At 30.7% G+C, this 25527-nt stretch overlaps 2 protein-coding genes across 2 annotated transcripts in view; one reads left to right on the forward strand and one right to left on the reverse strand.

The window, feature by feature from the left end:
• LOC106683707 (uncharacterized) overlaps positions 1–13426 on the forward strand; it is a gene marked incomplete in the record, with an annotated part of 56199 nt that extends 42773 nt beyond the window's left edge. The window contains 1 exon segment of the mRNA XM_067046754.1: positions 13410–13426.
• LOC106683708 (general odorant-binding protein 68) overlaps positions 1–25527 on the reverse strand; it is a 35447-nt gene that overhangs the window by 7843 nt on the left and 2077 nt on the right. Inside the window, exons 2-3 of the mRNA XM_067046755.1 lie at positions 4985–5035; positions 2806–2911 (exon numbers count right to left, since the gene is read on the reverse strand). Coding sequence (XP_066902856.1) covers positions 2806–2911; positions 4985–5035 — 157 coding nt within the window. The remainder of the gene's footprint in view (positions 1–2805; positions 2912–4984; positions 5036–25527) is intronic.

The following is a 25527-nucleotide window of genomic DNA, read 5'->3' on the forward strand; positions in this document are numbered from 1 at the left end:
CATAAATAATCTTTAATACCTCAAATATCTCCTTTATGATGAGAAATTTTATTTATTTTTTTTATTATAAGATATTTTATATTAAACATTTTTATCTATTTTTCTGTTGATAAACCAAAATCAATAAAAAAAAAAAATTAAACAAATAAATCGAAGATGATAACAAATTTATTCTCAACATTTGATATTCTCCACATTTGACCTAAAGCATTGCTTGAATTGATTCTGCTTTTGAATGATTATCATAAATAACATGTTGCGGGTAACCTACGATAACCGAAATGTTGAATTGTAGGGGCTACCATATTACATTATGGCATAGAATAGCCTAAAAAATATACTAGCGCCAATGTGTGGCCAACAGCCAAAACTCACCTCCTCCAACGCTCAAAGTGGTAAGAGAAGTAACCAGGGAGATGAGATAGCCATCGTGTCTTCTGCCAGAAGCAGTCCATTCTTTCTTTTTGTCTCTCATCAGGAAATCTCAGAAATCTACCACGAGTGAGTAGAACTCCTGGAGTTGTTCCCAGAAGAACAGGGGAGAGAAGCATAGGAATGCGGAGGGAAGAAGAAAGCATGGAGTAAGTACACCTAGCAACAACTAACATCCACATCACCATCAACCACCTCATTATCTACAATTCCATAGTCCAGCCATTCAAAATTTATTAACCCATCTAATCATAAATGTTTCTCTCGGCCACTCCATACACTACTTGTAATTCATATAATAGAGTTTTATTATCATTCAATCATGTATCATTTTTCAATTATACAGTCTACTCAAACCCTACCAGCCAACAAAAAGTGAAGTGTGTCTGGCAATTAAGTTGAAGGCATACTTAATACATAACATATCCATATTTCCATTCCTTACTATCCATTATCATACCTCAACAACATACATATTCAGTTTCAAAACACCACATAAAAACTAGGAGTCACCTTTCATCACTACTTAACATGGAATAGCCATAATTCCCAAATACCTCGAAAAACAACCTCAATCCTTTAACAGCTCTTAAGATCCCGTGATTCATATCCTCGAAGTACCCGTTACTTTCTAGTATCCTCCCTTATTCTCCCACATTTCCACTATGGATGCCTGGTGTATAGAGGACTACAAACTTGGAAATATACACAACAATAAATTTATTTTTTTTTTTTTAAAACTTTATTGAAATTTATAACTGTATATTACATAATACATTTAGTAAATATGACCATAGTTAAAATGGAGTGTTACAGGCGTGTAAAGCAACTACCCATTGGTAGCACTCTAATGACATTTTACATTAGCTGATCTCGTGGCCATCTTCTTTTCAGGCGCCTCGGAGGAATGTCAGGAATGGAACAGGATGCAAGGTTAGAAACTAGGGGATTTGAGTGGTTATGGAGTTTATAATGGAACATTGGGAACATTAAGGTCTTTATATATGATTTTATTCGTGACAAAGTAAGGAGCATTGAGGATTTTACGAAGGACTTTGGATTGTAAGGATTGAATACGAGAGGAATTCGAAGGTTTAGTGGAGCCCCAAAGCTCAACTCTATATGTCCAGATTGGCCTTATTACAGTCATGTAGATCAGTCTTTTGTAATGTGTTGGAAGTTTAGACCGTTTGTCTGGTAAGTGCTATAATAGTCGAAATTGACGAGCAGTTTCCTGTCTTTCAGTCTTGTGTGAGGATTCCAGGTTAATCGTTTGTCCATATGTAGTCCAAGGTAGCGGATCTGTTCGACAGGGGTAAGAGTAACATTATTAAATGAAACTGTAGGGCAATCGGTAGGTTTACGCCGAAGGGTAAAGGTGATTTGATGGGATTTATTGGAATTCATCTTAATCCTCCAGTTACGACACCATTCTTCGAGGGCTGTGATTTGGGATTGGAGAGTTTGGGATACAATTAATGGGTTATTATTAACAGCGAGCACACATGTGTCATCGGCATACGTGGTGAGGATAGTGTTAGGATTGGTTGGGATATCAGCTCTATAGGCGGTGTAGAGGATGGAACCAAAGATAGAACCTTGAGGAAAGTTTGTTTGTTAATTTTTTTTTTTTTTTATGTTTATCTGAATTATAGTTGTTATCTCTTTTTTTTATTTGAAATTCAGGTCGTCCTCCGTTTTCTACTAATATTAATCAACGGTTGATTATATTAATATACGACACTTCATTATACTTCTAAATGTTATTCGAAAAGGAAGAATTAAGAGGAAGCTATAAAACTTTTCTTAAACTACAAGAAAAATTAAGTTCGGTTTTGTTTATGTTTCAAAGGGTGCTAAAATATTTCTCTTGGTAATATAAAAATTAATTTAATTTTTCATTAGTATCCTTTAACACGCCTACTTACTCAGGACTGCATCTAGACCTGTCATGTAATCCTTATACGGAAAGTACAGGAAACTGCACATTGATCCCGATTATTACTGTAATAAGGCCAATCTGGACATATGGAGCTCCACTAAACCATCGATTTTCTCTCGTATCCAATCCTTACTGCCCAAAATCCTTCGTAAATTCCTCAATGTTCCTTACTTTGTCACAAATCAAGTCATCCATCTCAATGTTCCATATGACCGAATCGGCAATTTGGCCAGCACCAGATATCAATCCTTCCATGATAAACTTCCCGACCACCCAAACCAACTTGTTTTAAACCTAGCTTCTTCTTCATTACCTGATTTTCATTTTATAACAAACGGCAAATTTACTGGTTTTGTACCATATATTTTTATACAGTTGTAAATATCAATCAATGAATTACTAAAAAGAAATTATAAAAATTAACAACTCACCTTTCTTTCCTTTAGCATTGTTTTCTACACATTTTTTACCCAGTTCTTCACGACCTTTATCTTCCTTGGCATCTACTTTAGCCTTTGGCTCTTTACAGCAAACTGGCTAAAAGATAAAATTTCGTATGTAAACATAAAGACAAAAACATTTGATGTGCGAAAAGTGATAATTCTAAATAATAAGAATAAAAATAAAGTGTTTATTTTATTATTAACACATACAATTTTGATCCAAATATACTCTCAACTTTAATTTTCAGAAACTCGCCAACGTTTCAGCCCTAAGACGTCCTCACGACATCAAAATATCCAAAATAAAAGAAATTGACAAAAATAAAAATGAAAATGCGATAAAATAAAATAAAAAATACTATAGTTGTAATTATATAAAAGGTTAGTCAGAAGGGATAAAAAGGCCTTTTAAGCATTATGTTATGGAAGAAATTTCATAATGTTTCAAACCAAACAATAAATTAAAAAATTATTACAGTAGAACAAAGGACCTAATAGATAGTAAATATCAATCTGGATTAGTATATAAAATTCCATGCAATAATTGTCCAGTCATATATATTGATGAAACTAAACAATATTTAAAAGATAGGATGTCTCAACATGGGGATGACATAAAAAATATGAAAAATAACCCCAACAGCATTAGTACATCATGTTCAAAATAAACATGATTTTGATTTTCAAAATGTCAAAGGCATTCATAAAGAAAATAATAATATTAGAAGAAAAATATTAGAATCAATTTACATTTCAGAAAATATAAATTATAAAATAATAATTCTAAAGGACTAAACCACCATTATTCTGATTTTTAAGTAAAATAAATATGTAATTATTAGTAAAAAAGTTGGTAAATAGATAAACGTTCAAGTTCTTAAATTGTACAGATGTATATATAATATATATACACTTAAAAAAGTATGTATAGGAGTAAATACGTGAAAAAATAAAATAGAGAGGAAGGTATATGTATGATAAAAAAATTATATATATATAATAGGAATATAGTAATTATGGAATTAAAAAATGTTAAGTTATAAGCAAATGAATTAAAATACATTAAATGTAAATTAGTTATAATAAAAAAAATATTTTTAATGATAAGGTGATAACAAAGGTTGAAGGTAGGTTCTGTTATAAATGATGTTTGTAAGTGGAAAAAGAGAAAATTATTTGTGGGAAAAAGTTTTAGATTTAAGATATAAAAAGTAATGAAAGTAAATAATCAATTTAAAAACATTGTTCGGAACTAATATGATATTATTTTAATAATTAATTTATTAATTGTCTGCAGAAAAGAATTTAAAGAACATGACGTCAATATTTAAGGTATAGTCAAAAATATCAGTGTGTTGTTAAGGAAACAATGTAATCAATATAAAAACAAAAATTTTTATTGGTTGCCTCCTTGAAAATGGCCTGAGGGCCGAAACGTTGGAGAGTTTCTGAAAATAAAATTTGATAGTATATTTGGATCAAAATTATGTGTGTTAATAATTAAATAAACCATTCTCAAACAATCATTATAATAAATCATTAATCTAGTGTTTATTTTATGTTAAAGAACCACGTAAAAAAATACAATGTACTTTTGCTACACAAAGCGCATGAAATAGTCAAAGAAAACTCAAATAGTGATAAAACAATTTATTTTGAGCCCCACGTTGTAGGATTTCATTAGGGCTAACGGACATTTTGGCACTGACTTCCAGTCCGTTAGCCCTGATGAAACACTGCAACGTGGGGCGAAACGTTGGCTTAATATAAACAGTTCAATGACTGTTTGAGTTTTCTTTGACCGCTCCCGGATCATCTTCCTTTTACTTTAACAGCGATCTTCCAATAAATATTTAGATTCGAATTTTTTGTGAGCTTAATAAGTCTTCCACAAAAAAAATAAAAACGTCTTTTGGTTTCGCTTTTTTCCAAATATTAAAGTTCTACACCAATTACTTAATTTCTTTCAAGATATAATTTTATCTTATCAACGAGTGTTCCAAATTTTTATTTTAAAATTAAAATTTACAATTTTTTAATAAAAAATTTACTTATCTATCTGAGTTGACTACTAGAGCTAATTACTAATTAAACTCTATTTCCAAGGTTTTAGACAACCATTAAAAAAAAAAAAAAAAAAAAAAAGGACTGAATTATTAGTACTTACAACTTCTTCTGGTTTCAGCGTGCATTCATCTTCTGTGAGCGCCAGTACCAACTAAAACAAAATTAACTGCTAAAAACAATTATATATTATACATTATATTAATATATGTATTAAAACAATAAATTCTGCTGAAATAGTACCGGATCAAGAGGTGTTACTGTTTTCCAATCCAAATTTTCTCTTTTTTTATTTTTATTTTTTACTATCTGAGCTACTGATCAAATAGCTGGCCAGTTATTCACCTCATCCAATAAGTTTCTTTTTATAGGTTCAATAAAAGTCATTGCTTTCTCAAAGCCAGGAAAGCTTTTTGTTTATGCAGAAATGAAAAACTATGAAAACACCCCCCCTCCCCCCCGTATGTTAGAAATGAATCCAGGGAAATCCGCTACTTTCGACTACATCTGGACAAACGACTAGCCTGGAATCCTCACACCAGACTGAAAAGACAGGAAACTGCACGCAGATTCCGACTATTACACAGCACTTACTGGACAAACGGTCTAAACTTCCAACTCATTACAAAAGACTGATCTACATGACAATAATAAGGCCTATCTGGACATAAGGAGTTGAGCTTTGTGGCTCCACTAAACCTTCGAATTCCTCTTCTACCAATCTTTATAATCCAAAATCCTTCGTAAAATCCTCAATGCTCCTTACTTTGTCACAATAAAATCATCCACAAAGACCTTAATGTTCCATTTGTAACCAATCTAGCTCGAACCAGATATCAATCCTTCCATTACAAACACCCTAACCACTCAAACCCATTAGTTTCTAATCTTGCTTCCTCTTTTATTCCGGACAATCCTCCGAGGCGCCTGAAAAGAAGATGGCCAGATGACCTGCTAGTGTAATAATGTCATTAGAGTCCTACCAATGGGTAGTTTCTCTACACGCCTGTATCACTCCATTATATACTTATATTTTATTAAATGAATGTATATACAATTGAAATTTTTTTCAATTTTATAAAAAAAAAATTCTGTTTGGAAAAAAATACAAAAGTTTAACAAAGTCTTAGTAGTCTCGGCTTTTCCAGTTAGAATCGATTTTTTTATGTTTAGAGTAAGATTTTATAAAAATTCGTTATTTAATCCCCGTCAGACTAATTCTACACTGACATGGCGAGATTAATTGATAGCTTTTAAGTCGATTTCGTGAAAATCGAAATTATGTGAAAAATCGATTCTATAGAAGGGGTATTCATGTTGTGTTAAATGTAAAATGTTTTACCATGTTAAACGTTATAAGTTACTGGACGTAAATTTCGACTATTAAAGCACTTACTAGACAAACGGTCCAAACTTCCAATTTATTATAAAAAACTGATTTTCATGACAATTATAAGGCCTACCTAGACATACGGCGTTCAGCTTTGGGGCTCCACTAAACCTTCGAATTCCTCTCGTATCAAATCCTTACAATCCAAAATCCTTCGTAAAATCCTAAATGCTCCTTACTTTGTCACAATAAAATCATCCACAAAAACCTTAATGTTCCATTTGTAACCGATCTAGCTCGAACCAGATATCAATCCTTCCATTACAAACTCCCTAACCACTCAAACCAATTAGTTTCTAATCTTGCTTCCTCTTTAATTTCCGGACAATCCTCCGAGGCGTCTGGAAAGAAGATAGCCTCGAGACCTTATATTGTAAAAATGTTTGTAGAGTGCTACCATTGGGTAGTTTCTCTACATGTTTGTACCATACCATTATGATTTCCTCAAATTTACTTGATGTATTTATGTATAGTTATAAATATCAATAAATAAATTTTAAAAAATCTTATATTTCTTATTTCTTCATTTCCTATTCTCCATATTTCTTCTTATTTTTTATAACATTGTTTTTACATACTCCCTGTTAATATATCAGTTTTTTAAGATATCGGTTTTTACATGCCCTTTATATACTGATACATTTTATTACTTTTTGGGATATCATTATTTTACATTTTACACTTTTTATGTTGGTTTTTTCTTTTTTTTTACTCTCACATTGATTATTTTATCTCTACGATCTTTTGACCGTTACATTTCTGTTTATGTAACGTCTTTTACCGGTTTTTGCTGCAATTTATAACAATGTAGCCTTAATTCTCTGTTACTCATCAATATAACATTCTTATCCACTGTATCATTTATTTATTACTCACATTTATATGTATATAAATAATATTATCAATCTAATACTATCTTTGTCCATAGTTATTAATCAACTAATTTATATTTTCATTCCATTATTATGTATATTTCCAAATTTTTAGTCTATTGTTTATTTTATTTTATATATTTTTAGTTATTTATTTTTATTATTATTATTTTATTTATATTTTACTGCGTGTTCCTGTTGTAATGATAAAGATGACTCTTTAGTTACGTTCTTTATTTGCCATGTTAACGTTCTTTGTTGTTCTATGTTGTTAGTTACGTTCTTTATATGTCTGTTAACTTATAAGTACAGGATTGTGAGCATTCCTATTTAAAGGCATGTTAAATGTTAAACGAATGAAAGCTCCTAGCGGACTTTCTGAGCTTCTTCTTTTATAATCTTTCCTTCAAACTTATTGTTATTGTTTAATTCTAAGTTTTGATTAAAGTATTTTAATCCAACATGCCTAAAGTGGGTGAAAAGTAGAAGTTTTGTGAAGGTTCGGACACTGAGTGCCTTGTTGATCTTCTGACTTGTGAGGAAGAAAATCAAGATGAGCTAATTGACAACTGTCATTACATTATTATTATTTATAATCTTAAAATTCTTTCTTGAGACTGGCAACTTTTTTAATAATTAATTCAAAACACTATCCAAATTATAGTATCAAAACTTTTATCTCTTTTACACGTCCAACGTTTCGGCCAATTCGGCCATCTTCAGGGACAATCTACTACAAAAAGTTTCCATTATATGTATGATCCTACAACCAATTTAAATATTTAACATTATTATTTATAATTTACCTTACCTCAATTCACTATAAAACATATAATTTAACCCTTCCAAAAACTTCATACAGGCTATTCTGCCCAGGTCAAAACATTTACATCTATGAAAAACATTAAAACCATTAGGTAAAATTATTTTTTGTTAATCAGTATATCCCGTATATGTTTAATTACCTACTAAGTCAAATATCCATTAAAAACTACAGTCAAAATTATTTCTCTTTAAACCACTATTAATTAATTAAGGACGTGTAAAAGAGATAAAAGTTTTGAGACTATAATTTGGATAGTGTTTTGAATTAATTATTAAAAAAATTATTATTATTGTCATCCATTGCTTTATTAGTTATAAAAACATCCAAAATAATATTAACACAAACTACTAGCAAATAACCTAATACAACAACAGGCAAAATGGTGACGAGCTCAGCTGATCTGCTGCATGACGTCATTATTCATTTATTAGAACTAGTAACAGACTCTCAACTATGTTAAATGTTATATCGCATTAACATGCTAAAAGAAGGAAATATTTCTCCATTTAACATGTTAAACTGGAGATGATGAATACCCCTGTTGTGTAGAGGCGTCCAAATGGATTGCTTCAAGCTACATATCCCGCCCATCATCACATGTCTTCCTTGCCTTTAAATCGTATAATATTGATATATAAAAATATTGATTAACCGATCTCTGCAAGAAGTTCAATGTTAGTTCTTCTACTCTTGCTTTGATCTCAGATTGCTCCTTTAATTCTACAGAGAACTTTACGATCAAACTTCTCGATTCTGCTTTCTAGCCAGCCCGGTTACCAGTCAAAATCCGTCCATCCACTTCTGCTGATATTTGAAATTAAGCTCCACACCAAGATAGGAGAAGGATTTAACGTTTTCGTAAGAAAAATATTTAACGCACAGATCTTCTATAGCTTACACACACACACACAGACAATTTCCTTATTGTACAAGAGCCGCGATGAAAAAAATGCAGTTATCTCACCCCAATTTTTAATTACTTTAATGAAAACTATGTATAATTACTAGTCAAAATTGACGAGTCTGCCAAGTATAGGTAGGGGGAATAAAAAATGGCGGCTGTTTCAATACCTAAAAAAAAATTAATTTTTCATCTAGAGCTCTATATCTTAAAAACTACCAACAACACTAGAAAATCTAAGTGAACATTATTTAAAGAAAAGTAAATTTGCTGAAATATTAGCCCTGAAAGAGCTATTTACGTCCAATAGTTCTCGAGATATAGCTTTTTAAAGAGCAAAATTTCTTAAACATCTACTGAAAGATTAGTAGTCAGTTAATTTATTTTGAGAAATCTATATCTCAAGAACAATGTGACGTACAGATGTCTTAGCACTCAAATTAAAGCTAGTTTAATGGACTATAAAGAAGTTTATGACCTTTACCTTCCAAGGAATAGTAGTTTTTATGATATTTGCTAAAATAAATTGATTTATAGTTGTTCGGACAATAAATTTGATTTATGAAAAACTTTATTTCAGAAACCATTGGATGTACTGATGTCTGCCAGAGCTCAGATTAAAACTAGTTAAATTTACTACAAAATATTAAATTATGTTTATCTTTCTCTAGGAGTTGTAGTTTTTATGATATCATATCAATTAAAGTAGAGTAAATTTGCTAAAATATGAGCCCTAAAAGATTTATTTACATTCAATAGTTCTCGATATATAGCTTTTTAAAAAGCATCATTTTCATATAAAATGCACTGAAAAATCAGTAGTTAGTGATTTCTTTAAGAAATCTATATCTGAAAAACCATGCGACTTAAAAATGTAAGTTTTCACTCAAATTAAAGCTAGTTAAATGTACTATAATAGTTTATGAGGTTCATCTCCGTAGGAGAAGTAGTTTTAATGATATTTGACAAAATAAACTCACAAAATGTTAATTTATAGCTGTTCGCATAAAATGTTCGATTTTTGAAAAATATATCTATATAACCCATAAGACGCACATAAGTCTGCCAACACTCAAAATAAAGGAAATTTAACTTACTATAAAGTAGTTTATGACACTTATCTTCGTAGGGGTAGTAGTTTTTGTGATATTCACATATGAATATAAATTGGCAAAAGAAAATTTGTACAAATTTCATGTAAACTATTACTCCTACGAAGATAAACATAATAAAATACATTATAGGTCATTAAACTAGCTTTGAGTGCTAATAGACATCTGTACGTCAAATAGTTTTTGAGATATGAATTTTTCAAAATAAATTCACTAACTACTGATCTTTTAGTACGTCCTATACAAAATTTTTATGAAATGTTGCTTTAAAAAAACCTATATCTAGAAAACTACTTAACGTAAATAACTCTATTAGGGCTCATATTTTAGCAAATTTACTCTTCTTTAAATGACGTACTCTTAGGTTTTCTTGTGTTGTTCCTACTTTTTGAGATACAGAGCTATGAATGAAAAATTAGTTTTTGCTATCGCTTTGAAACAGCCGCCATTTTTTATTCCACCTACCTATACTTGGCAGACTCATGAATTTTGGCTAGTAATTATACATAGTTTTCATTAAGATAATCAAAAAATGGGGTGAAATAACTGCCTTTTTTCTCCTTTTGGGCTGATGTACTAGTATTGGTTATTTGAAATCATGGAACTTCAAAGCGTATATTTCGGGCGAAAACGAATTAGAAAATTTTCACATTCCTCTTTCTATATATTTTATATGTAAGGTAACGTAGGAAAAGCGTTCATTTTTTTTTATTTCCCCCACTTTCTCTTCACAAACGATTAGTATCAGAATATATTTCTGTTCAAGTTAATTTTATTTTACAAGACCATTTGGAATGGCACTTCGGTATTTTTTAATTATTATAATTAAATATAATTAATTAAGACAGGTAAGAATACAATAAGATAAAAAAAAAAAAAAATAACTTGAAATACTGGCTATCGACGTGGCAACAGACAGTCCGACCAGTCCATTAATTAACCTTGTCCTTGAGTCGTTTGGGCCAAATCGATAAGATTCTCAAGGAGAAAAAGAAAAGGAAATAGAAGAAGGATAAAAGAGACACTGACACCTGCTCCTTTGTCCTTCTTAATCGAAAAAAAGAATATATTATATCTTGTATTGGTCAAGTTGATATACAACTGACATGGGCAACTGCCCTTCCTAGAACTGAAAAAAATTATTAATTTAATATAAATTTATTTTTCAAGTAAATAAGAAATTGTAATAACAAATATAGCACTGCGACAATTATATAATATTCTTAAAATTTTGGTTTCATTCTTCTTTTCCGAACTGAAAAATCACAACCTGATTGGCTATGGCTTGCCCCCCCCCCAGTTTTGATCCTAGGGCTTTTGAAAACAGAGGTAAAGTTTGCAAATAAAATGTATCATAAGTTTGACATTACTTCTGACTAGTAAAGTTAAGTTGCATTCCTCATAGAAATCACCAATACATTTAGAGAAACGAACAATAGACAACAAAATTAATGTTTAAATAAAATTAATTTTTTACTAAATAATTCAAAAACACTATCCAAATTATAGTCCCAAAACATTTATTTCATTCACACGTCCAACGTTTCGGCCAATTCGGCCATCTTCAGGGACAATCTTAATTTACTATGAGACATATCATTTAACCATTTTAAAAAAACTCCATACAGGCTATTCTGCCCAGGTCAAAACATTTACATCTAATATGTCAAAAATACATTAAAAATCACAGTCAAATTATTTCTCTTTTACCACTATTTATACACTTATATTATAACCTCACTTGTAACTTTCCTTTGCTTGGTTATAATATAAGTGTATAAATAGTGGTAAAAGAGAAATAATTTGACTGTGATTTTTAATGTATTTTTGACATATTAGATGTAAATGTTTTGACCTGGGCAGAATAGCCTGTATGGAGTTTTTTTAAAATGGTTAAATGATATGTCTCATAGTAAATTAAGATTGTCCCTGAAGATGGCCGAATTGGCCGAAACGTTGGACGTGTGAATGAAATAAATGTTTTGAGACTATAATTTGGATAGTGTTTTTGAATTATTTAGTAAAAAATTGCCAGTCTCAAGAAAGAAATTTAAAGATTATAAAAAAATTAATTTTATCCAATTTCAGTCCCAAAACAATTTATATTTTTTTATAAGTTCGTCATATGGTCTTATATAGTTTACAACTATTTATTTACCGACGTTTCGCCCCACTTTGCAGGGCTTCATCAGGGCTAAAAGATAAAAAAAAAAAAAGAAAACTGTGAATATTACAACAATAAGATACAATAAGGTAATTTTTACATAATATGTATCCTAGCTTAAATTTGTTTATAAAAAGCTTAAATTAATAGTTGTAAATTAATAGTTTTTGTTTCTTTTTTGACCGCAACCCTGACCATCTTCTTATATATCGTCAGTTTTTGTTATTAATTTTACTTTTATTAAGAAGCATATTCTTATCTATTTATGTTATCTTTTTATTATAACATTGTATATATATCCTCAAAGAAATCACCAATAAATTCAGAGAAACGAACAATAGACAAAAAAATTAATGTTTAAATAAAATAAATTTTATCCAATTTCAGTCACAAAACAATTTATATTTCTTTATAAGTTCGTCATATGGTCCAATTCGGCCATTCTCAAGGACAATCAATGACAAACTGCTTTTATTGTACATATGGTTTTTAATATGTTAAACAAATAACAATATTATTAATAAATTATACAATTTTAGAACCGCATTAATTTAAAAAAAAACTTTACGCAGACTACTCTGCCCAGATCACTAATTTCAGTCAACAATTACACTATGAGACGTTTAAACATTAGGGAATCATATAATTATAAGCAATCCTTAGCATATGTCTAATTACCTATTTTGTCAATTCAACATTTTAAATAAAATAAAAATGAATACTCTTAATCACAGTCAACCTTCACTTCTATAATTTATTGTAACAATATTTGTAACCTTCCTCACACTGAGATCAGGCATTTAATTTATTTATTTTAACTATATTTTGGTTAAATTTCATCTTTCTTTTATTATTACGATTCATATCAAGGTTAATTATGTTCAACTTTTACCTTCACGACATCGTCCAGTCCACACACATCCCCATATACACATACCCCCCATTTTATTCGCTGACGATACAGCTATGTTCTCTCAATATGACGACATAATAATCGCTTGCAACACTTTGCAAAGTCACTTTTTTTTTTTTTGAGAAAAAAGTTTTCCTAAGAAAAAGTGCTTGTGGGGTCACTAGAGACCACTTCGGCATTACTCTGATTAATCTAGTCATATGTTGCTTAATTAATAATAATTCTTAATTTATTTATAATCTTAACACTTTCATGAGACTGGTTAATATTGTGTAAATAAATAAAATTGTATCCATTATAGTCTCAAAACATATTTATTCACTTTAATTATATTATTTCAATTTCTTGAGACAAGGTAATTATTTATTAAATAAATCAAAACATGTATCCTTTTTTGTCTCAACGCTTTTTATATCAATAGTCCAACGTTTCGGCCATTTTAGCCATCCTCAAGGACCATCTTCAATTATAAATTCTTCCTCTCATTAAAATTTAAAATTTCTTTTGCAGGCTATTCTGCCCAGGTCATTCATTAATTATAAGTTAAAAACCTATTTTTTAAAAATTTAAAATCATAAATATCTAAATTTAAAATTATCCACCAAATCACTACCATATACCCAAACCATTTATCTATTAAACCATATAAATGTTTTGTGTATATGGTAGTGATTTTGTGAATAATTTTAAAATAAGAAGATTTAAATATGTATGATTTTAAATTTTAAAAAAATAAGATATATCGTTTTATACCCGAGCTGCATACCTCTGGAACTCCATTCTATCTAACATAGTCATGTACCAACTCTTTCCTCGTTTAAATCCCTTTTTTTTTTTACTATTCTGTCAGTTAGTTTTTTAATTAATCTATTTTTTCTCTCTGAATATAAGTTATAATTAAGTGTGGCCACACTGTTTTTTGGCTAATGTTATTATAAAATTAAAATTGCCTTTGTAATTGCTCTAAAGTGACCTAATCCCAGAATAAAAAACTATTTTTTATTTCATTTAATTTCATCATTCCTTATCCGTTCCTCATTCCTATGGAATTCTATCCCTTTCTTTATTCGTAGTTCTAATATCCTTCCAACCTTCAAATCCCGTATCTTCCACCACCTTCTCTAAGGTCCAACCAATTCCGGAAGAATAATAATTAAAAGTTTCAAATAAGATATGAATAGATGGAAAGAGAGATAATATATATCATAAATATTATTGCATGTTTTTTGGTTTATGAAAAATGTATAACCATATAAAAATCTGTATAAAGACTCATATAATCAACACTACTCATTTTGTTTTCCTTATTTTTTGGATTGTTAAAGGATTTTTATTATTGAATTTTTAAATAATAAAAAAAAAATACCGTTCGTTTATATATTTTCTGTATTTGATTCGTTTATACTTGTAAATATGTATATTAGCAGAAACTGTACCTTTTCATTTATTATTGTTAGTTTAATTGTATTTGATCTTTTATTTATTTTAATTATTTTGTATTATCAGAAGTTAGTCATCTTATGTTTTATGATGTGACATATGGTTTTATTTTTTTGTTCTACTTTTATTGTATACATTCGATTTACCACTAACACCTGTAGAACAGATTCGATACTCAGGACTCCATCTTGACAAGAGACTTACTTGGAATCCGAACACAAGACTGAAACGACAAGAAACTTCTCGTAGATTCCGATTGCTACAACACTTACTTGACAAACGCTCTAAACTTCCCATTCATTACAAAAAATTAGTATACACTACAATAATCAGACCAATTTGGACATATGGAATTGAGCTCTGGGGCTCCACCAAACCTTCAAATTCTTCCCGCATCCAATCGTTACAATCCAAAATCCTACGTAAAATCCTTGATGCTCCTTAATACGTCACAAATAAACTCATTCCTAAAGACCTTAACATCCCATTCGTTGCAGATTTGACCCAAAACAGATATGCGTCTTTTTATTCCAAACTCCTTAACCATCCTAACCCATTAATTCTTAATCTTTCATCCTTAACAATCCCTGATAATCCTCCGAGGCGTCTGAAAAGAAGATGGCCACGGGACCTTCTAGTTTAAATTAATGTTTGAAGTACCACCAATGGGTGGTTCCTTCCCAAGATTTTCAAGTGTATATGAAACATACTACATATTTACCTGTTGTATTATTTTGTACAGTTGTAAATTACAATAAATAAATAATAAAAAAAAAATAATATATTCGATTTATTATTGTAGTTCATTTTTCTATTTTTAAATTCATTATATTTTATGACCTTTCATTATTTCATTTTTATTTTTTATTTTACTCTGAGGCTCTAAAGCCTAATTTTGACGCCTATAATATTATTCTAAAAGGAAAAAAATAAAGAATATTATTATTATTATTTCGTTTTTTTTTCGGTTTTCCAAGTATTTATATGTGTGTAGCTTACACAAAATGAATATTTAAAAAAAATTATTATTTACTAGAAGATAACCAACAGAAAGGTAAGATTAAATAAACGCTGAAATTGTTCTAGCTATTATAATGACTAAATTATTAGGGTCGAGCCCAAAACAACTTTAAGCGGTTTTTTTTATCAGACATTTATTTTATTATACATTTATTAGCAGCGGGATGTGATAATTATGATGCAGAAATGCAGGCTATCTACTTTGCGATGGAAGCCACTATTGAATGCAATGACAACACTGTAATCTTCAGCGACTCCCAAGCCGTAATACAAAAATTAACAACACCAGGTGCAGCAGAGTCACCCACGGAAGAAAAATGCAGAAACATGGCTGCTATCACGAAGAAAAGAGGAAGGGCTATAGCCCTGCAGTGGATACCAGGCCATGTTGGTATAGATGGTAATGAGCAAGCTGACAATTTGGCTAAACTTGGTTGTGTAGAGAACCAACCTGTTCTACCACCTTCCTACAGAACTGTAAAATCACTTATAAGCTCTTATTGTAGGAAAGAACAAGTGCTAGGGACAAAGTTCAAGCGAAAGGAAAGAAGTGGGAGAACCTACTGGATAAGGAAAAAAGAATCCCAGGCAATCTTAGCAGAGCTGAGAGAGTGGCCTGTTGACAGGGCATGATCTGCTCCAAAAACTCCTCCATCGAATTGGCATCATAGATTCCCCGAAATGTCCTCTATGCAACATGGATGGGGACCATCTTTTGGCGTGTGTTGGTCTGGAGGATGTTGAGCGAGATGCGGACCAACTAAGAGGACGAATAAAATTGTATTGGGCTGCGAGAGGGAAAATGGCGTAATATCCCACTTCCTGTGGCGTAGGGAAAAAAAAATTTATTTTGGCCTCATTAAATAACGAAATCATATTAATTTATTATGTATTAAACATTATTATCTTTAACCTTCTCCCATCTTCCTGGCAGTTTATTAATTCCTTTCTTGTAATCTGTGGTTAGTTTGGACTGGAAGAAGTTATCGACAGACTGTCAGACTTTAAGAATTGAAGGTTTTTTTATTCAATCTCCTAAACTGGAGGATTAAAATTAATTCCAATAAATCGCACCAAACCATATTTACCCTTCGTCGTAAACCCATGACCTCTTGCCCTACAGTACCCTTTAATAATACCTCACTTATTCCTGTCGAACGGATCCGTTACTTAAGGCTACATCTGGACAAACGACTGACATGGAATCTTCATACAAGACTGAAAAGTCAGGAAAATGCACATTTACACATGCAAATGCACACACAACATTTCCTAGAGAAACAGTCTAAATTGCCAATCCATTACAAAAGACTGATCTACATGACTATTATAAAGCCAATCTGGACATACGGAGTTGAGTTATGGGGCTTCATTAAACCATCAAATTCCTCCCGAATCCAATCCTTACAGCCCAGAATTCTTTGTAAAATCCTTAATGCTCCTTACTTTGTCACAAATCAAGTCATCCATCAGGACCTCAATGTCCTATATGTTGCCGATTTGGCCAGAACCAGATAACATTCTTCCCATGATAAACGTCCCTACCACCCAAATCCACTTGTTTCTATCCTGGATTTTCCTTCATTACATAATAATCCTCCTAGGCGTCTGAAAAGAAGATGGCCCCAAGATCTTCTTCTCTACAAATGCCATTTCCACCCATCCCTACACCCCACCTAGAAGGTTGAAACGGTAGTGGCCAAGAGACTAATTAAAATAAAAATGGACAATTGGAGTTCTGGCAATGGTCAGATTCTCCACTCAAGTTGAGTGTTTGCGGCTTTAGCGCACTTGCTCAGTCTCACTGACTCATCACCAGTGATGCGGCGAGAGGGATGCGCTAGGATCTCTTGAGCTCTGCTCTACCCCTCACACGTGGGGGATAGAGTGGGCTCAGGGATCCTCAGGTCGATTGTGTAAATATTGTATATATTATTTTATCATTATGTTATTTTATTTATTTATTTTTCATACAGATAGTTTGATTATGTTCATCTTGTCTATTCTTTTGTTTGTATATATTTTAAGAGAGTTTTTTTTTTTTACTTTATTTTATTTTATTTTTTTTTATTTTAGTATGTATGAGATCATTCATCACTATTACCCATTGCCCACAACTGTGTGGCAGATTGTAATATCTATCAATAAATAAATCTATCAAATAAAAAAATTTTGACAAATGTTATTGAAGTTCTATCAATGGGTAGATTCTCCACATGTTTGTATTATGTCACTATGTCTTCTACAGCAAATTTACTTGTATACATTTTTATACAATTGTAAATAACAATAAATAAATTATAAAAAAAATCTTCCATTTCAGAGGTTAAAAAAAATTTAACGTAACGAGCATCACACAAAACAAAAGACTAAATGAAGCGTATATAGTGAAAACAAAAATTTGTCATAGTAACTTATAGCGGGTTAACGAACAATAGATTCTACTTAGTTGCATCACAAGTTAATTATGACTTCACATTATAATTAATAAATTAGAACATCATCAATACGTATTTCAAAATAAACATAAAAACCGAGGATATAGGACTGAATTAAATTACATTAGCAATAAAAAAATTAAAATGATTTAACAAATAAATAATAAAATAAATCTATAACTACTACTTATAAACAATAAAATGGACTAACAGCTTAATTATGAAAAAGAAATTAAAATCCTTTGATGACTCGTGTTCTGCTGAGTAAGACACTGTGCTACTAACTCCATGGATCTGGGTTCAAATAGTTCAAATAGCAAATAATTATTAATTCCATTACTGCAGCCGTAGGAGGCTTTGTGGCCGTGGAAGTTGAGACGTCGGTCTTAGTAACTGTTCCACGGAAAAACAATTTTACTCTCTCACAATGGTTAGGACTGGATAGTTAGCTATTACCAGGCAGGGGATAAAAATGGTTCTGTAGCCGTGAGTCAATCCTGTGGGTTTAGAGAATTATCCTGGGGCACACCTAGCCTCTATGAAATAATTACCCTTAAGATGTGAACTGCTGGTCTTGGATTTGGTGCTTTGTAGGAGAGTACTGTTTTAGAACAACAATTATACAAGGAGGTGATTTTTTAAATCACAATCAACCGCCAAATTTTCCCCCAATTTAGGAGACTGAGTGGACTCCAGGACGGCTCCAGACCCCACAGGGTAGACTAACAGTTTATCAGATAATTATCATCTGACACAGCCGGATTCGAACCCGCGTCCTTGGAGTTGGTAATAGTGCCATACCACTGCCACCGCGCTCCGCAAATCGAGGGAGAAATCTTTGTTGGTCGTGACTCAAAGCACACTCTGCAGTTGTTAAAAAATATCATTTCATTTCTTGGATTTCTGAAGGTTAGGAGAGTGAATATCTACATCGAGATACCCGCTATAAAAGTATAAGAGGTTGCGTAAGTTATAATTACCCTTTATATTAAAATATAGACCGAAAAACCAGTTTTAGGTGTTTTCTGGATACCATGGCTTTTTTTCGTGACATTAAGACGACGAAGGTCAGACATTTGATATCCTAATACATTAAAAAAAATATTCAATTCACTGACATTTAGATGGCTAATTAAAGATATATCATAAATTTCATACCGATTTCAACAGAGTTACAGCATTAAAAGCAAAGGATGAGATAAATTTAACAAGAAAATATTAAACCTATATATTTTTAAAATTACCAAAAAAACTTACGTTAAATTTATGTCACGTATCTTCGTAGGGGAAGTAGTTTTTATCATATTCGAATATGAATATAAAGTTTGCTAAAACTACTACTCCTACGAAAATAAACGCCAAAAACAACTTAATAGAACATTAAACTAGCTTTAATTTGAGTATTATTAGACTTCTGTGCGTAATATGGTTTTACTTATTTTCCGAATAACAATAAATCAATTTATTTTAGAAAATATCTGCCAGCGCTCAAATTAAAGCTAGTTAAATTTACTATAAAATAGTTAATAATGTTTATCTTTGTAGGACTTGTAGTTTTTATGATATTTGAAAAACTTTTTTTTTTTTATTTATTTATTGATATTTACAACTGTATAAAAAAATACAACCAGTAAATTTGATCATAATGACATAATGATATGATACAGGATGTAGAGAAACTACCCAGTAGTAGAACTCTAAAAACAGTTTACAATATAAGGTCACGAGGCCATCTTCTTTTCAGGCGCCTCGGAGGATTACCAGGAATGGAAGAGGAAGCAAGGTTAGAAACGAGATGGTTTGGGTGGTTAGGGAGTTTATTATGGAAGGAATAATATCGGGTTCGGGCTAGATCGGTTACATAAGGAACATTTAGGTCTTTATGGATGGTTTTATTAGTAACAAAATAAGGAGCATTGAGGATTTTGGATTGTAAGGATTGGATACGAGAGGAATTCGAAGGTTTAGTGGAGCCCCAAAGTTCAACTCCGTATCTCCAGATGGGCCTTATTATTATCATGTAGATCAGTCTTTTGTAATGAGTTGGAAGTTTCGACCGTTTGTCTAGTAAGTACTGTAATAGTCGAAATCTGCGTGCAGTTTCCTGTCTTTTCAGTCTTGTGTGAGGATTCCAGGTTAATCTTTTGTCAAGGTGTTGTCCAAGATAACGAATCTGTTCTACAGGGGGTAAGAGCCACATTATTAAAGTATACTGTAGGGCAGTCGGCAGGTTTACGACGAAGAGTAAATGTGATCTGTTGGGATTTATTTGACAAAATGTTGGATTTTTGAAAAAATATATCTCTAGATCCATAAGACGCACATGTCTGCCAACACTCAAAAATGAAGGAAATTTAACTTCTATAAAGTAATTTATGGCACTTATCTTCATAGGGGTTGTAGTTTTTATTATATTCACATATGAATGAAAATTTGTCCGAACAATTATAAATCAATTTATTTTAGAAAATATCGTGAAAACTACTATTTCTACGTAGGTCAAGGTCATAAACTACTTTATATTAAATTGAAGTAGCTTTAATTTGAGTCCTAATACGCATCTGTAGGTCGAATAACTTTTTTATTATTAGTTTCTCAAAATAAATTCACTAACTACTGATTTTTCAAAGAATTCTTTATAAAATGTTGCTTTTTAAAAAGCACTATTGAGCGTAAACAGGTCTATTAGAGCTGATGTTTTAGCAAAGTTACTCTACTTTAAATAATGTTCTCTTTGGTTTTCTAATGTTTTGGGTAGTTTTCAACATATAAAAATCCGAATGAAAATTGTATTTATTTTTTTTAATTTTTTAGCATTATGTGATGCTCTGTATTTTTATATCTTGGTTACATATTCTATTTTAATGTACTATAAAGTGGTTTATGGCGTTTATCTTCGTAGGAATAGCAGCTTTCGTGATACTTGCTAAAATAAATTTATTTATAGTTGTTCGTACAAAATTTCATACGTAGTATTCATATTCATACGAATATCATAAAAACTACTACCCCTACGAAGATAAACGTAATAAGTTACACTATAGTACATTAAACTATATTTAATTTGAGTGTTATTTGAAATCTGGTACGTCTAATGGTTCCAGAGATATATATTTTAGTACATTCTGTAGATTTTTAAGTAAAGTCGCTTTTTTAAAAGCTATATACTCTGGGAACTATTGGACGTAATTAGCTCTATTAGGGCTCATATTTTAGCAAAGTTACCCTACTTTAAATTATGATCTCTTAGGTTTTCTGGTGTTGTTGGTAGTTTTCAAGATATAGAACTCCGAATGAAAATTTGTATTTATTTTATAGCATTATGTGATGCGCTCACTGCTCTGGATGTTTATATCTTGTTACAAATTCTTTTATACTTTTTTTAGATTTCAATATTTTTTTTTTTTTGGTTTTGTAAATAAAAATAAAATGGTTTTGTAAATAATATTTTTATATATATTTAGAGTTATGCGCCAATGTTTTATTTTGATTATAAATGTTTTCGAACTGGATAAATACAGGATTTCGGTAGCTTCCGGGGGACATTCCCAGGTCCTTAACCTAAGATTTAAAAATACAGAGTACATATTGCAGAAAACTTTATGTCTTACATATGTAACAAAAGAACATTACATTTTTATTTATATAAACAGTGAGAGAGCAGGGATATCAAAAATCGGCTATATATAAGCAAGTATTCATCCAATTTAGTTAATTTTTTTTTTATTCTCTCATATGCAAATATCTATATATTTTGAGTTATGTGCCAATACTTTTTAATGTTTATCATCTCCAGTCCCATATCACAATCCTCGAAGAATGGTGTCGAAATTGGAGGATAAAGATAAATCCCAACAAATCACATTTACTCTTCGTCGTAACCTGCCGACTGCCCTACAGTATACTTTAATAATGTGGCTCTTACCCCTGTAGAACAGATTCGTTATCTTGAACTACATCTTGACAAACGACTAACCTGGAATCCTCACACAAGACTGAAAAGACAGGAAACTGCACGCAGATTCCGACTATTACAGCACTTACTAGACAAACGGTCCAAACTTCCAACTCATTACAAAAGACTGATCTACATGACTATAATAAGCCCCATCTGGACATACGGAGTTGAGCTTTGGGGCTCCACTAAACCTTCGAATTCCTCTCGTATCCAATCTTTACAATCCAAAATCCTCAATGCTCCTTATTTTGTTATTAATAAAACCATCCATAAAGACCTAAATGTTCCTTATGTAACCGATCTAGCCCGAACCCGATATTATTCCTTCCATAATAAACTCCCTAACCACCCAAACCCACTCGTTTCTAACCTTGCTTCCTCTTCCATTCCTGGCAATCCTCCGAGGCGCCTGAAAAGAAGATGGCCTCGTGACCTTATATTGTAAACTTTTTTTAGAGTTCTACTACTGGGTAGTTTCTCTACATCCTGTATCATATCATTATGTCATTATGATCAAATTTACTGGTTGTATTTTTTTATACAGTTGTAAATATCAACAAATAAATTAAAAAAAAAAATGTTTATCATATTTTGTTCTACTGAATAAATCCCGGATTTCAATAGTTAAGAACCTTTCCAGGACAATAATGAACATTAAAATAAAAAAGAGTATAAATCATAACTGAAACGCTCAAATACCATTTTTCAAAAAAATTAAATATCAGAAATTTTTACCTATATTTATTTGGAGTTTTTTTTTTTTAGTACGATACCATTGTGTACATAATCATGCATGAGTTCTTTGCATTTTATCCAATCCTATGTCAATACAACTTTTGGCAAGCTGAATATCTCTTCGTTGACCCTACATTATTTACTATATTACACCTAAATATTACACAATATTTTTTAATTTTTATCATATTTTTTTCTAATGAATAAATCCCAGATTTCAATAGATAAGAACCATCCAAGAAAAACAATGAACTTAAAAAAAAAGTGTACAAATTAGTCAAGAACTCTAGAGATCTGTAATGACCCAAAAAACGAACATTACATTGTTATTTATATAGTCAATGAGAACAGGGATATCAAAAATCAGCTATATCTTCACAAGTACATATCCAATTTAGGAAATTCCGAGATCTATCATATTGCCTCATATGCAAAAATCTATAGATTTTCATGTATGTTCTAGTAATTTTTAATTTTAATCATAATTTTATATCAACTTAAGAAATAAGTAACGACTGCAAAATTACATTTATTTATTTTTTTAAATATGTATTAAATCCCACCAAATCACATTTACCCTTCGACGTAAACCCATGACCTCTTCCCCTACAATATCCTTAATAATACCCCACTTATTCCTGTCGAACAGATCCGTTACTTAGGACTACATCTCGACAAACGACAGACATGGAATCCTTTTACAAGACTAAAACGACAAGAAACTGCTCGTAGATTCCGACTATTGCAAAATTTACTAGACAAACTGCCTAAATTTCCAATCCATTACAAAAGATTGATCTACATGACTATTATGAGACCTATCTGGACATACGGAGTTCGGCTTTGGGGCTCCACTAAACCATCAAATTCCTCCAGAATCCAATCCTTACAGTCCAAAATCCTTCGTAAAATCCTCATTGCTCCTTACTTTGTCACAAATCAAGTCATCCTTCAGGACCTCAATGTTCCATATGTTGCCGATTTGGCCAGAACCAGATACCGTTCCTTCCATAATAAACTTCTCAACCACCCAAATCCACTTGTTTCTAACCTGGCTTCTCCTTCATTATCTAATAATCCTCCTAGGCGTCTGAAAAGGAGATGGCCTCGAAATCTTCTCCTTTAGAAACGTTATTGGAGTTCTATCAGTGGGTAGATTCTCCACATGTTTTTATCATGTCACTATGTCACCTACAGCGAATTTACTTGTTGTATATATGTGTATACAGTTGTAAATAACAATAAATAAACTATTAAAAAAAAAAAATTGTATGAACACAATTTAATTAAATATATTTTTTAATTTAGATATTACGCCCTTATAAGGGTAAAAATTAGTTTCAGATAAAGAGAAAAAAAAGATCCTTAAACCACTGCCAAGTTTAGTGTAGATTGGTTGAGTCATGGTGAAGTTGTTTCTATATTTTAGATTTATCAAAAAAAACTCAAAGACACGTAAAACAAACATTTTGAGCTAATAAATTTTATTTTCCGATTTTTTTCGTATTTAAGTGTTTTTGGAGATGCTAAACATGAGTATCAACTTTGTTTCACTTATAAAAAATATTTTACTACACTTTGATGGGTCAGTCATTCTGAATTGGTTTACTAACAGAGAGGGTAGTTTTATTAAAATTATTCATATTTTATGTAGTATATTCATAACAATATCATATATAATCAAAGAATAAGAAAACATCAGCTAAATCGGACCAGTAATAACTATTATACAGCGAAGTTACTGTTATCATTTTTGTTACTATAGTTACCGTCTTATCACTTCATCTATATATTAATCGATTGATAGCAATAGCGAGTATTTAAACAATCTTTTGAATTATTCAAGCGATTTACATGCAATTTTTTCAAAATGTTCCCTTTCTCTATGGGAAGGTTATAAGATAATGAAATCCCCGAATTTTCGAGTTCAAAATAAATTTGTACGAAATTGAGGATGGGTTTTTTCACTGTTATTTTAAATCAATCGATTCGGCTCTTCCTGAACAATAAGAAGTATTATTTATTAAAAGTATTACTGATTCTATTAAGCTATACTTTTTTTTTTTTTTTTCAGAATCCCTTTAATCAGAACTAAAACATAATATTCATGAATATATACATATGAGTATAAGGTCTAGGCTGTTAGCAGGGCTACATTAAAAGGAGACTTTGCAGAGATGAGATGGGATGAATTTGAGTTCATGGAGGTGAATCAAGTGTTGGGGTCCGCTTGAGGGTTGTGAAGGCACTATAACTAAAACTAAAAACTAAGGTCATTCGTAAAAAAAAATAATAATTTTAGAATAATAATAGTAGAATCGATTTACATCTCAGAAAATATAAATTATACGGTAAATTTCAAATCAGATTCTAAAGGACTAAACCACCATTATTCTGAAATTTTAAGCAAAATAAATATGTAATTATTATAAAAAAGTTGGTAAATTGATAAAGGTTCAAGTTCTTAAATTGTACAGAAGTATTTATAATATATATACACTTAAAAAAGCATGTATAGGTGAGTAAATATGTGAAAAAATAAAATAGAGAGGGAGCTATATGTATGATAAAAAAAATTACATATATAATAAGAATATAGTAATAATGGAATTAAAAAATGTTAAGTTATAAGCAAATGAATTAAAAGATATTAAATGTAAATTAGTGATAATAAAAAAAATATTTTTAATTATAACGTGATAACAGAGTCCTAACCTGTTGAATGTAGGTTCTGTTATAAATGATGATTATAAGTGAAAAAGAGGGGATTATTTGTATAAAAAAGATTTTAAATTTAAGATATTTTTGAAGTTGTTATGATGTTATTTTAATATTTAATTTATTTTAAAGATGTGACATGGGAAATTAGCCTGCAAA

This window comes from Halyomorpha halys, unplaced genomic scaffold, assembly GCF_000696795.3.
Source record: "Halyomorpha halys isolate HHAL.00 unplaced genomic scaffold, Hhal_1.1 Scaffold506.1, whole genome shotgun sequence".
In the NCBI taxonomy this organism is placed as follows: Eukaryota; Metazoa; Arthropoda; class Insecta; order Hemiptera; family Pentatomidae; genus Halyomorpha; species Halyomorpha halys.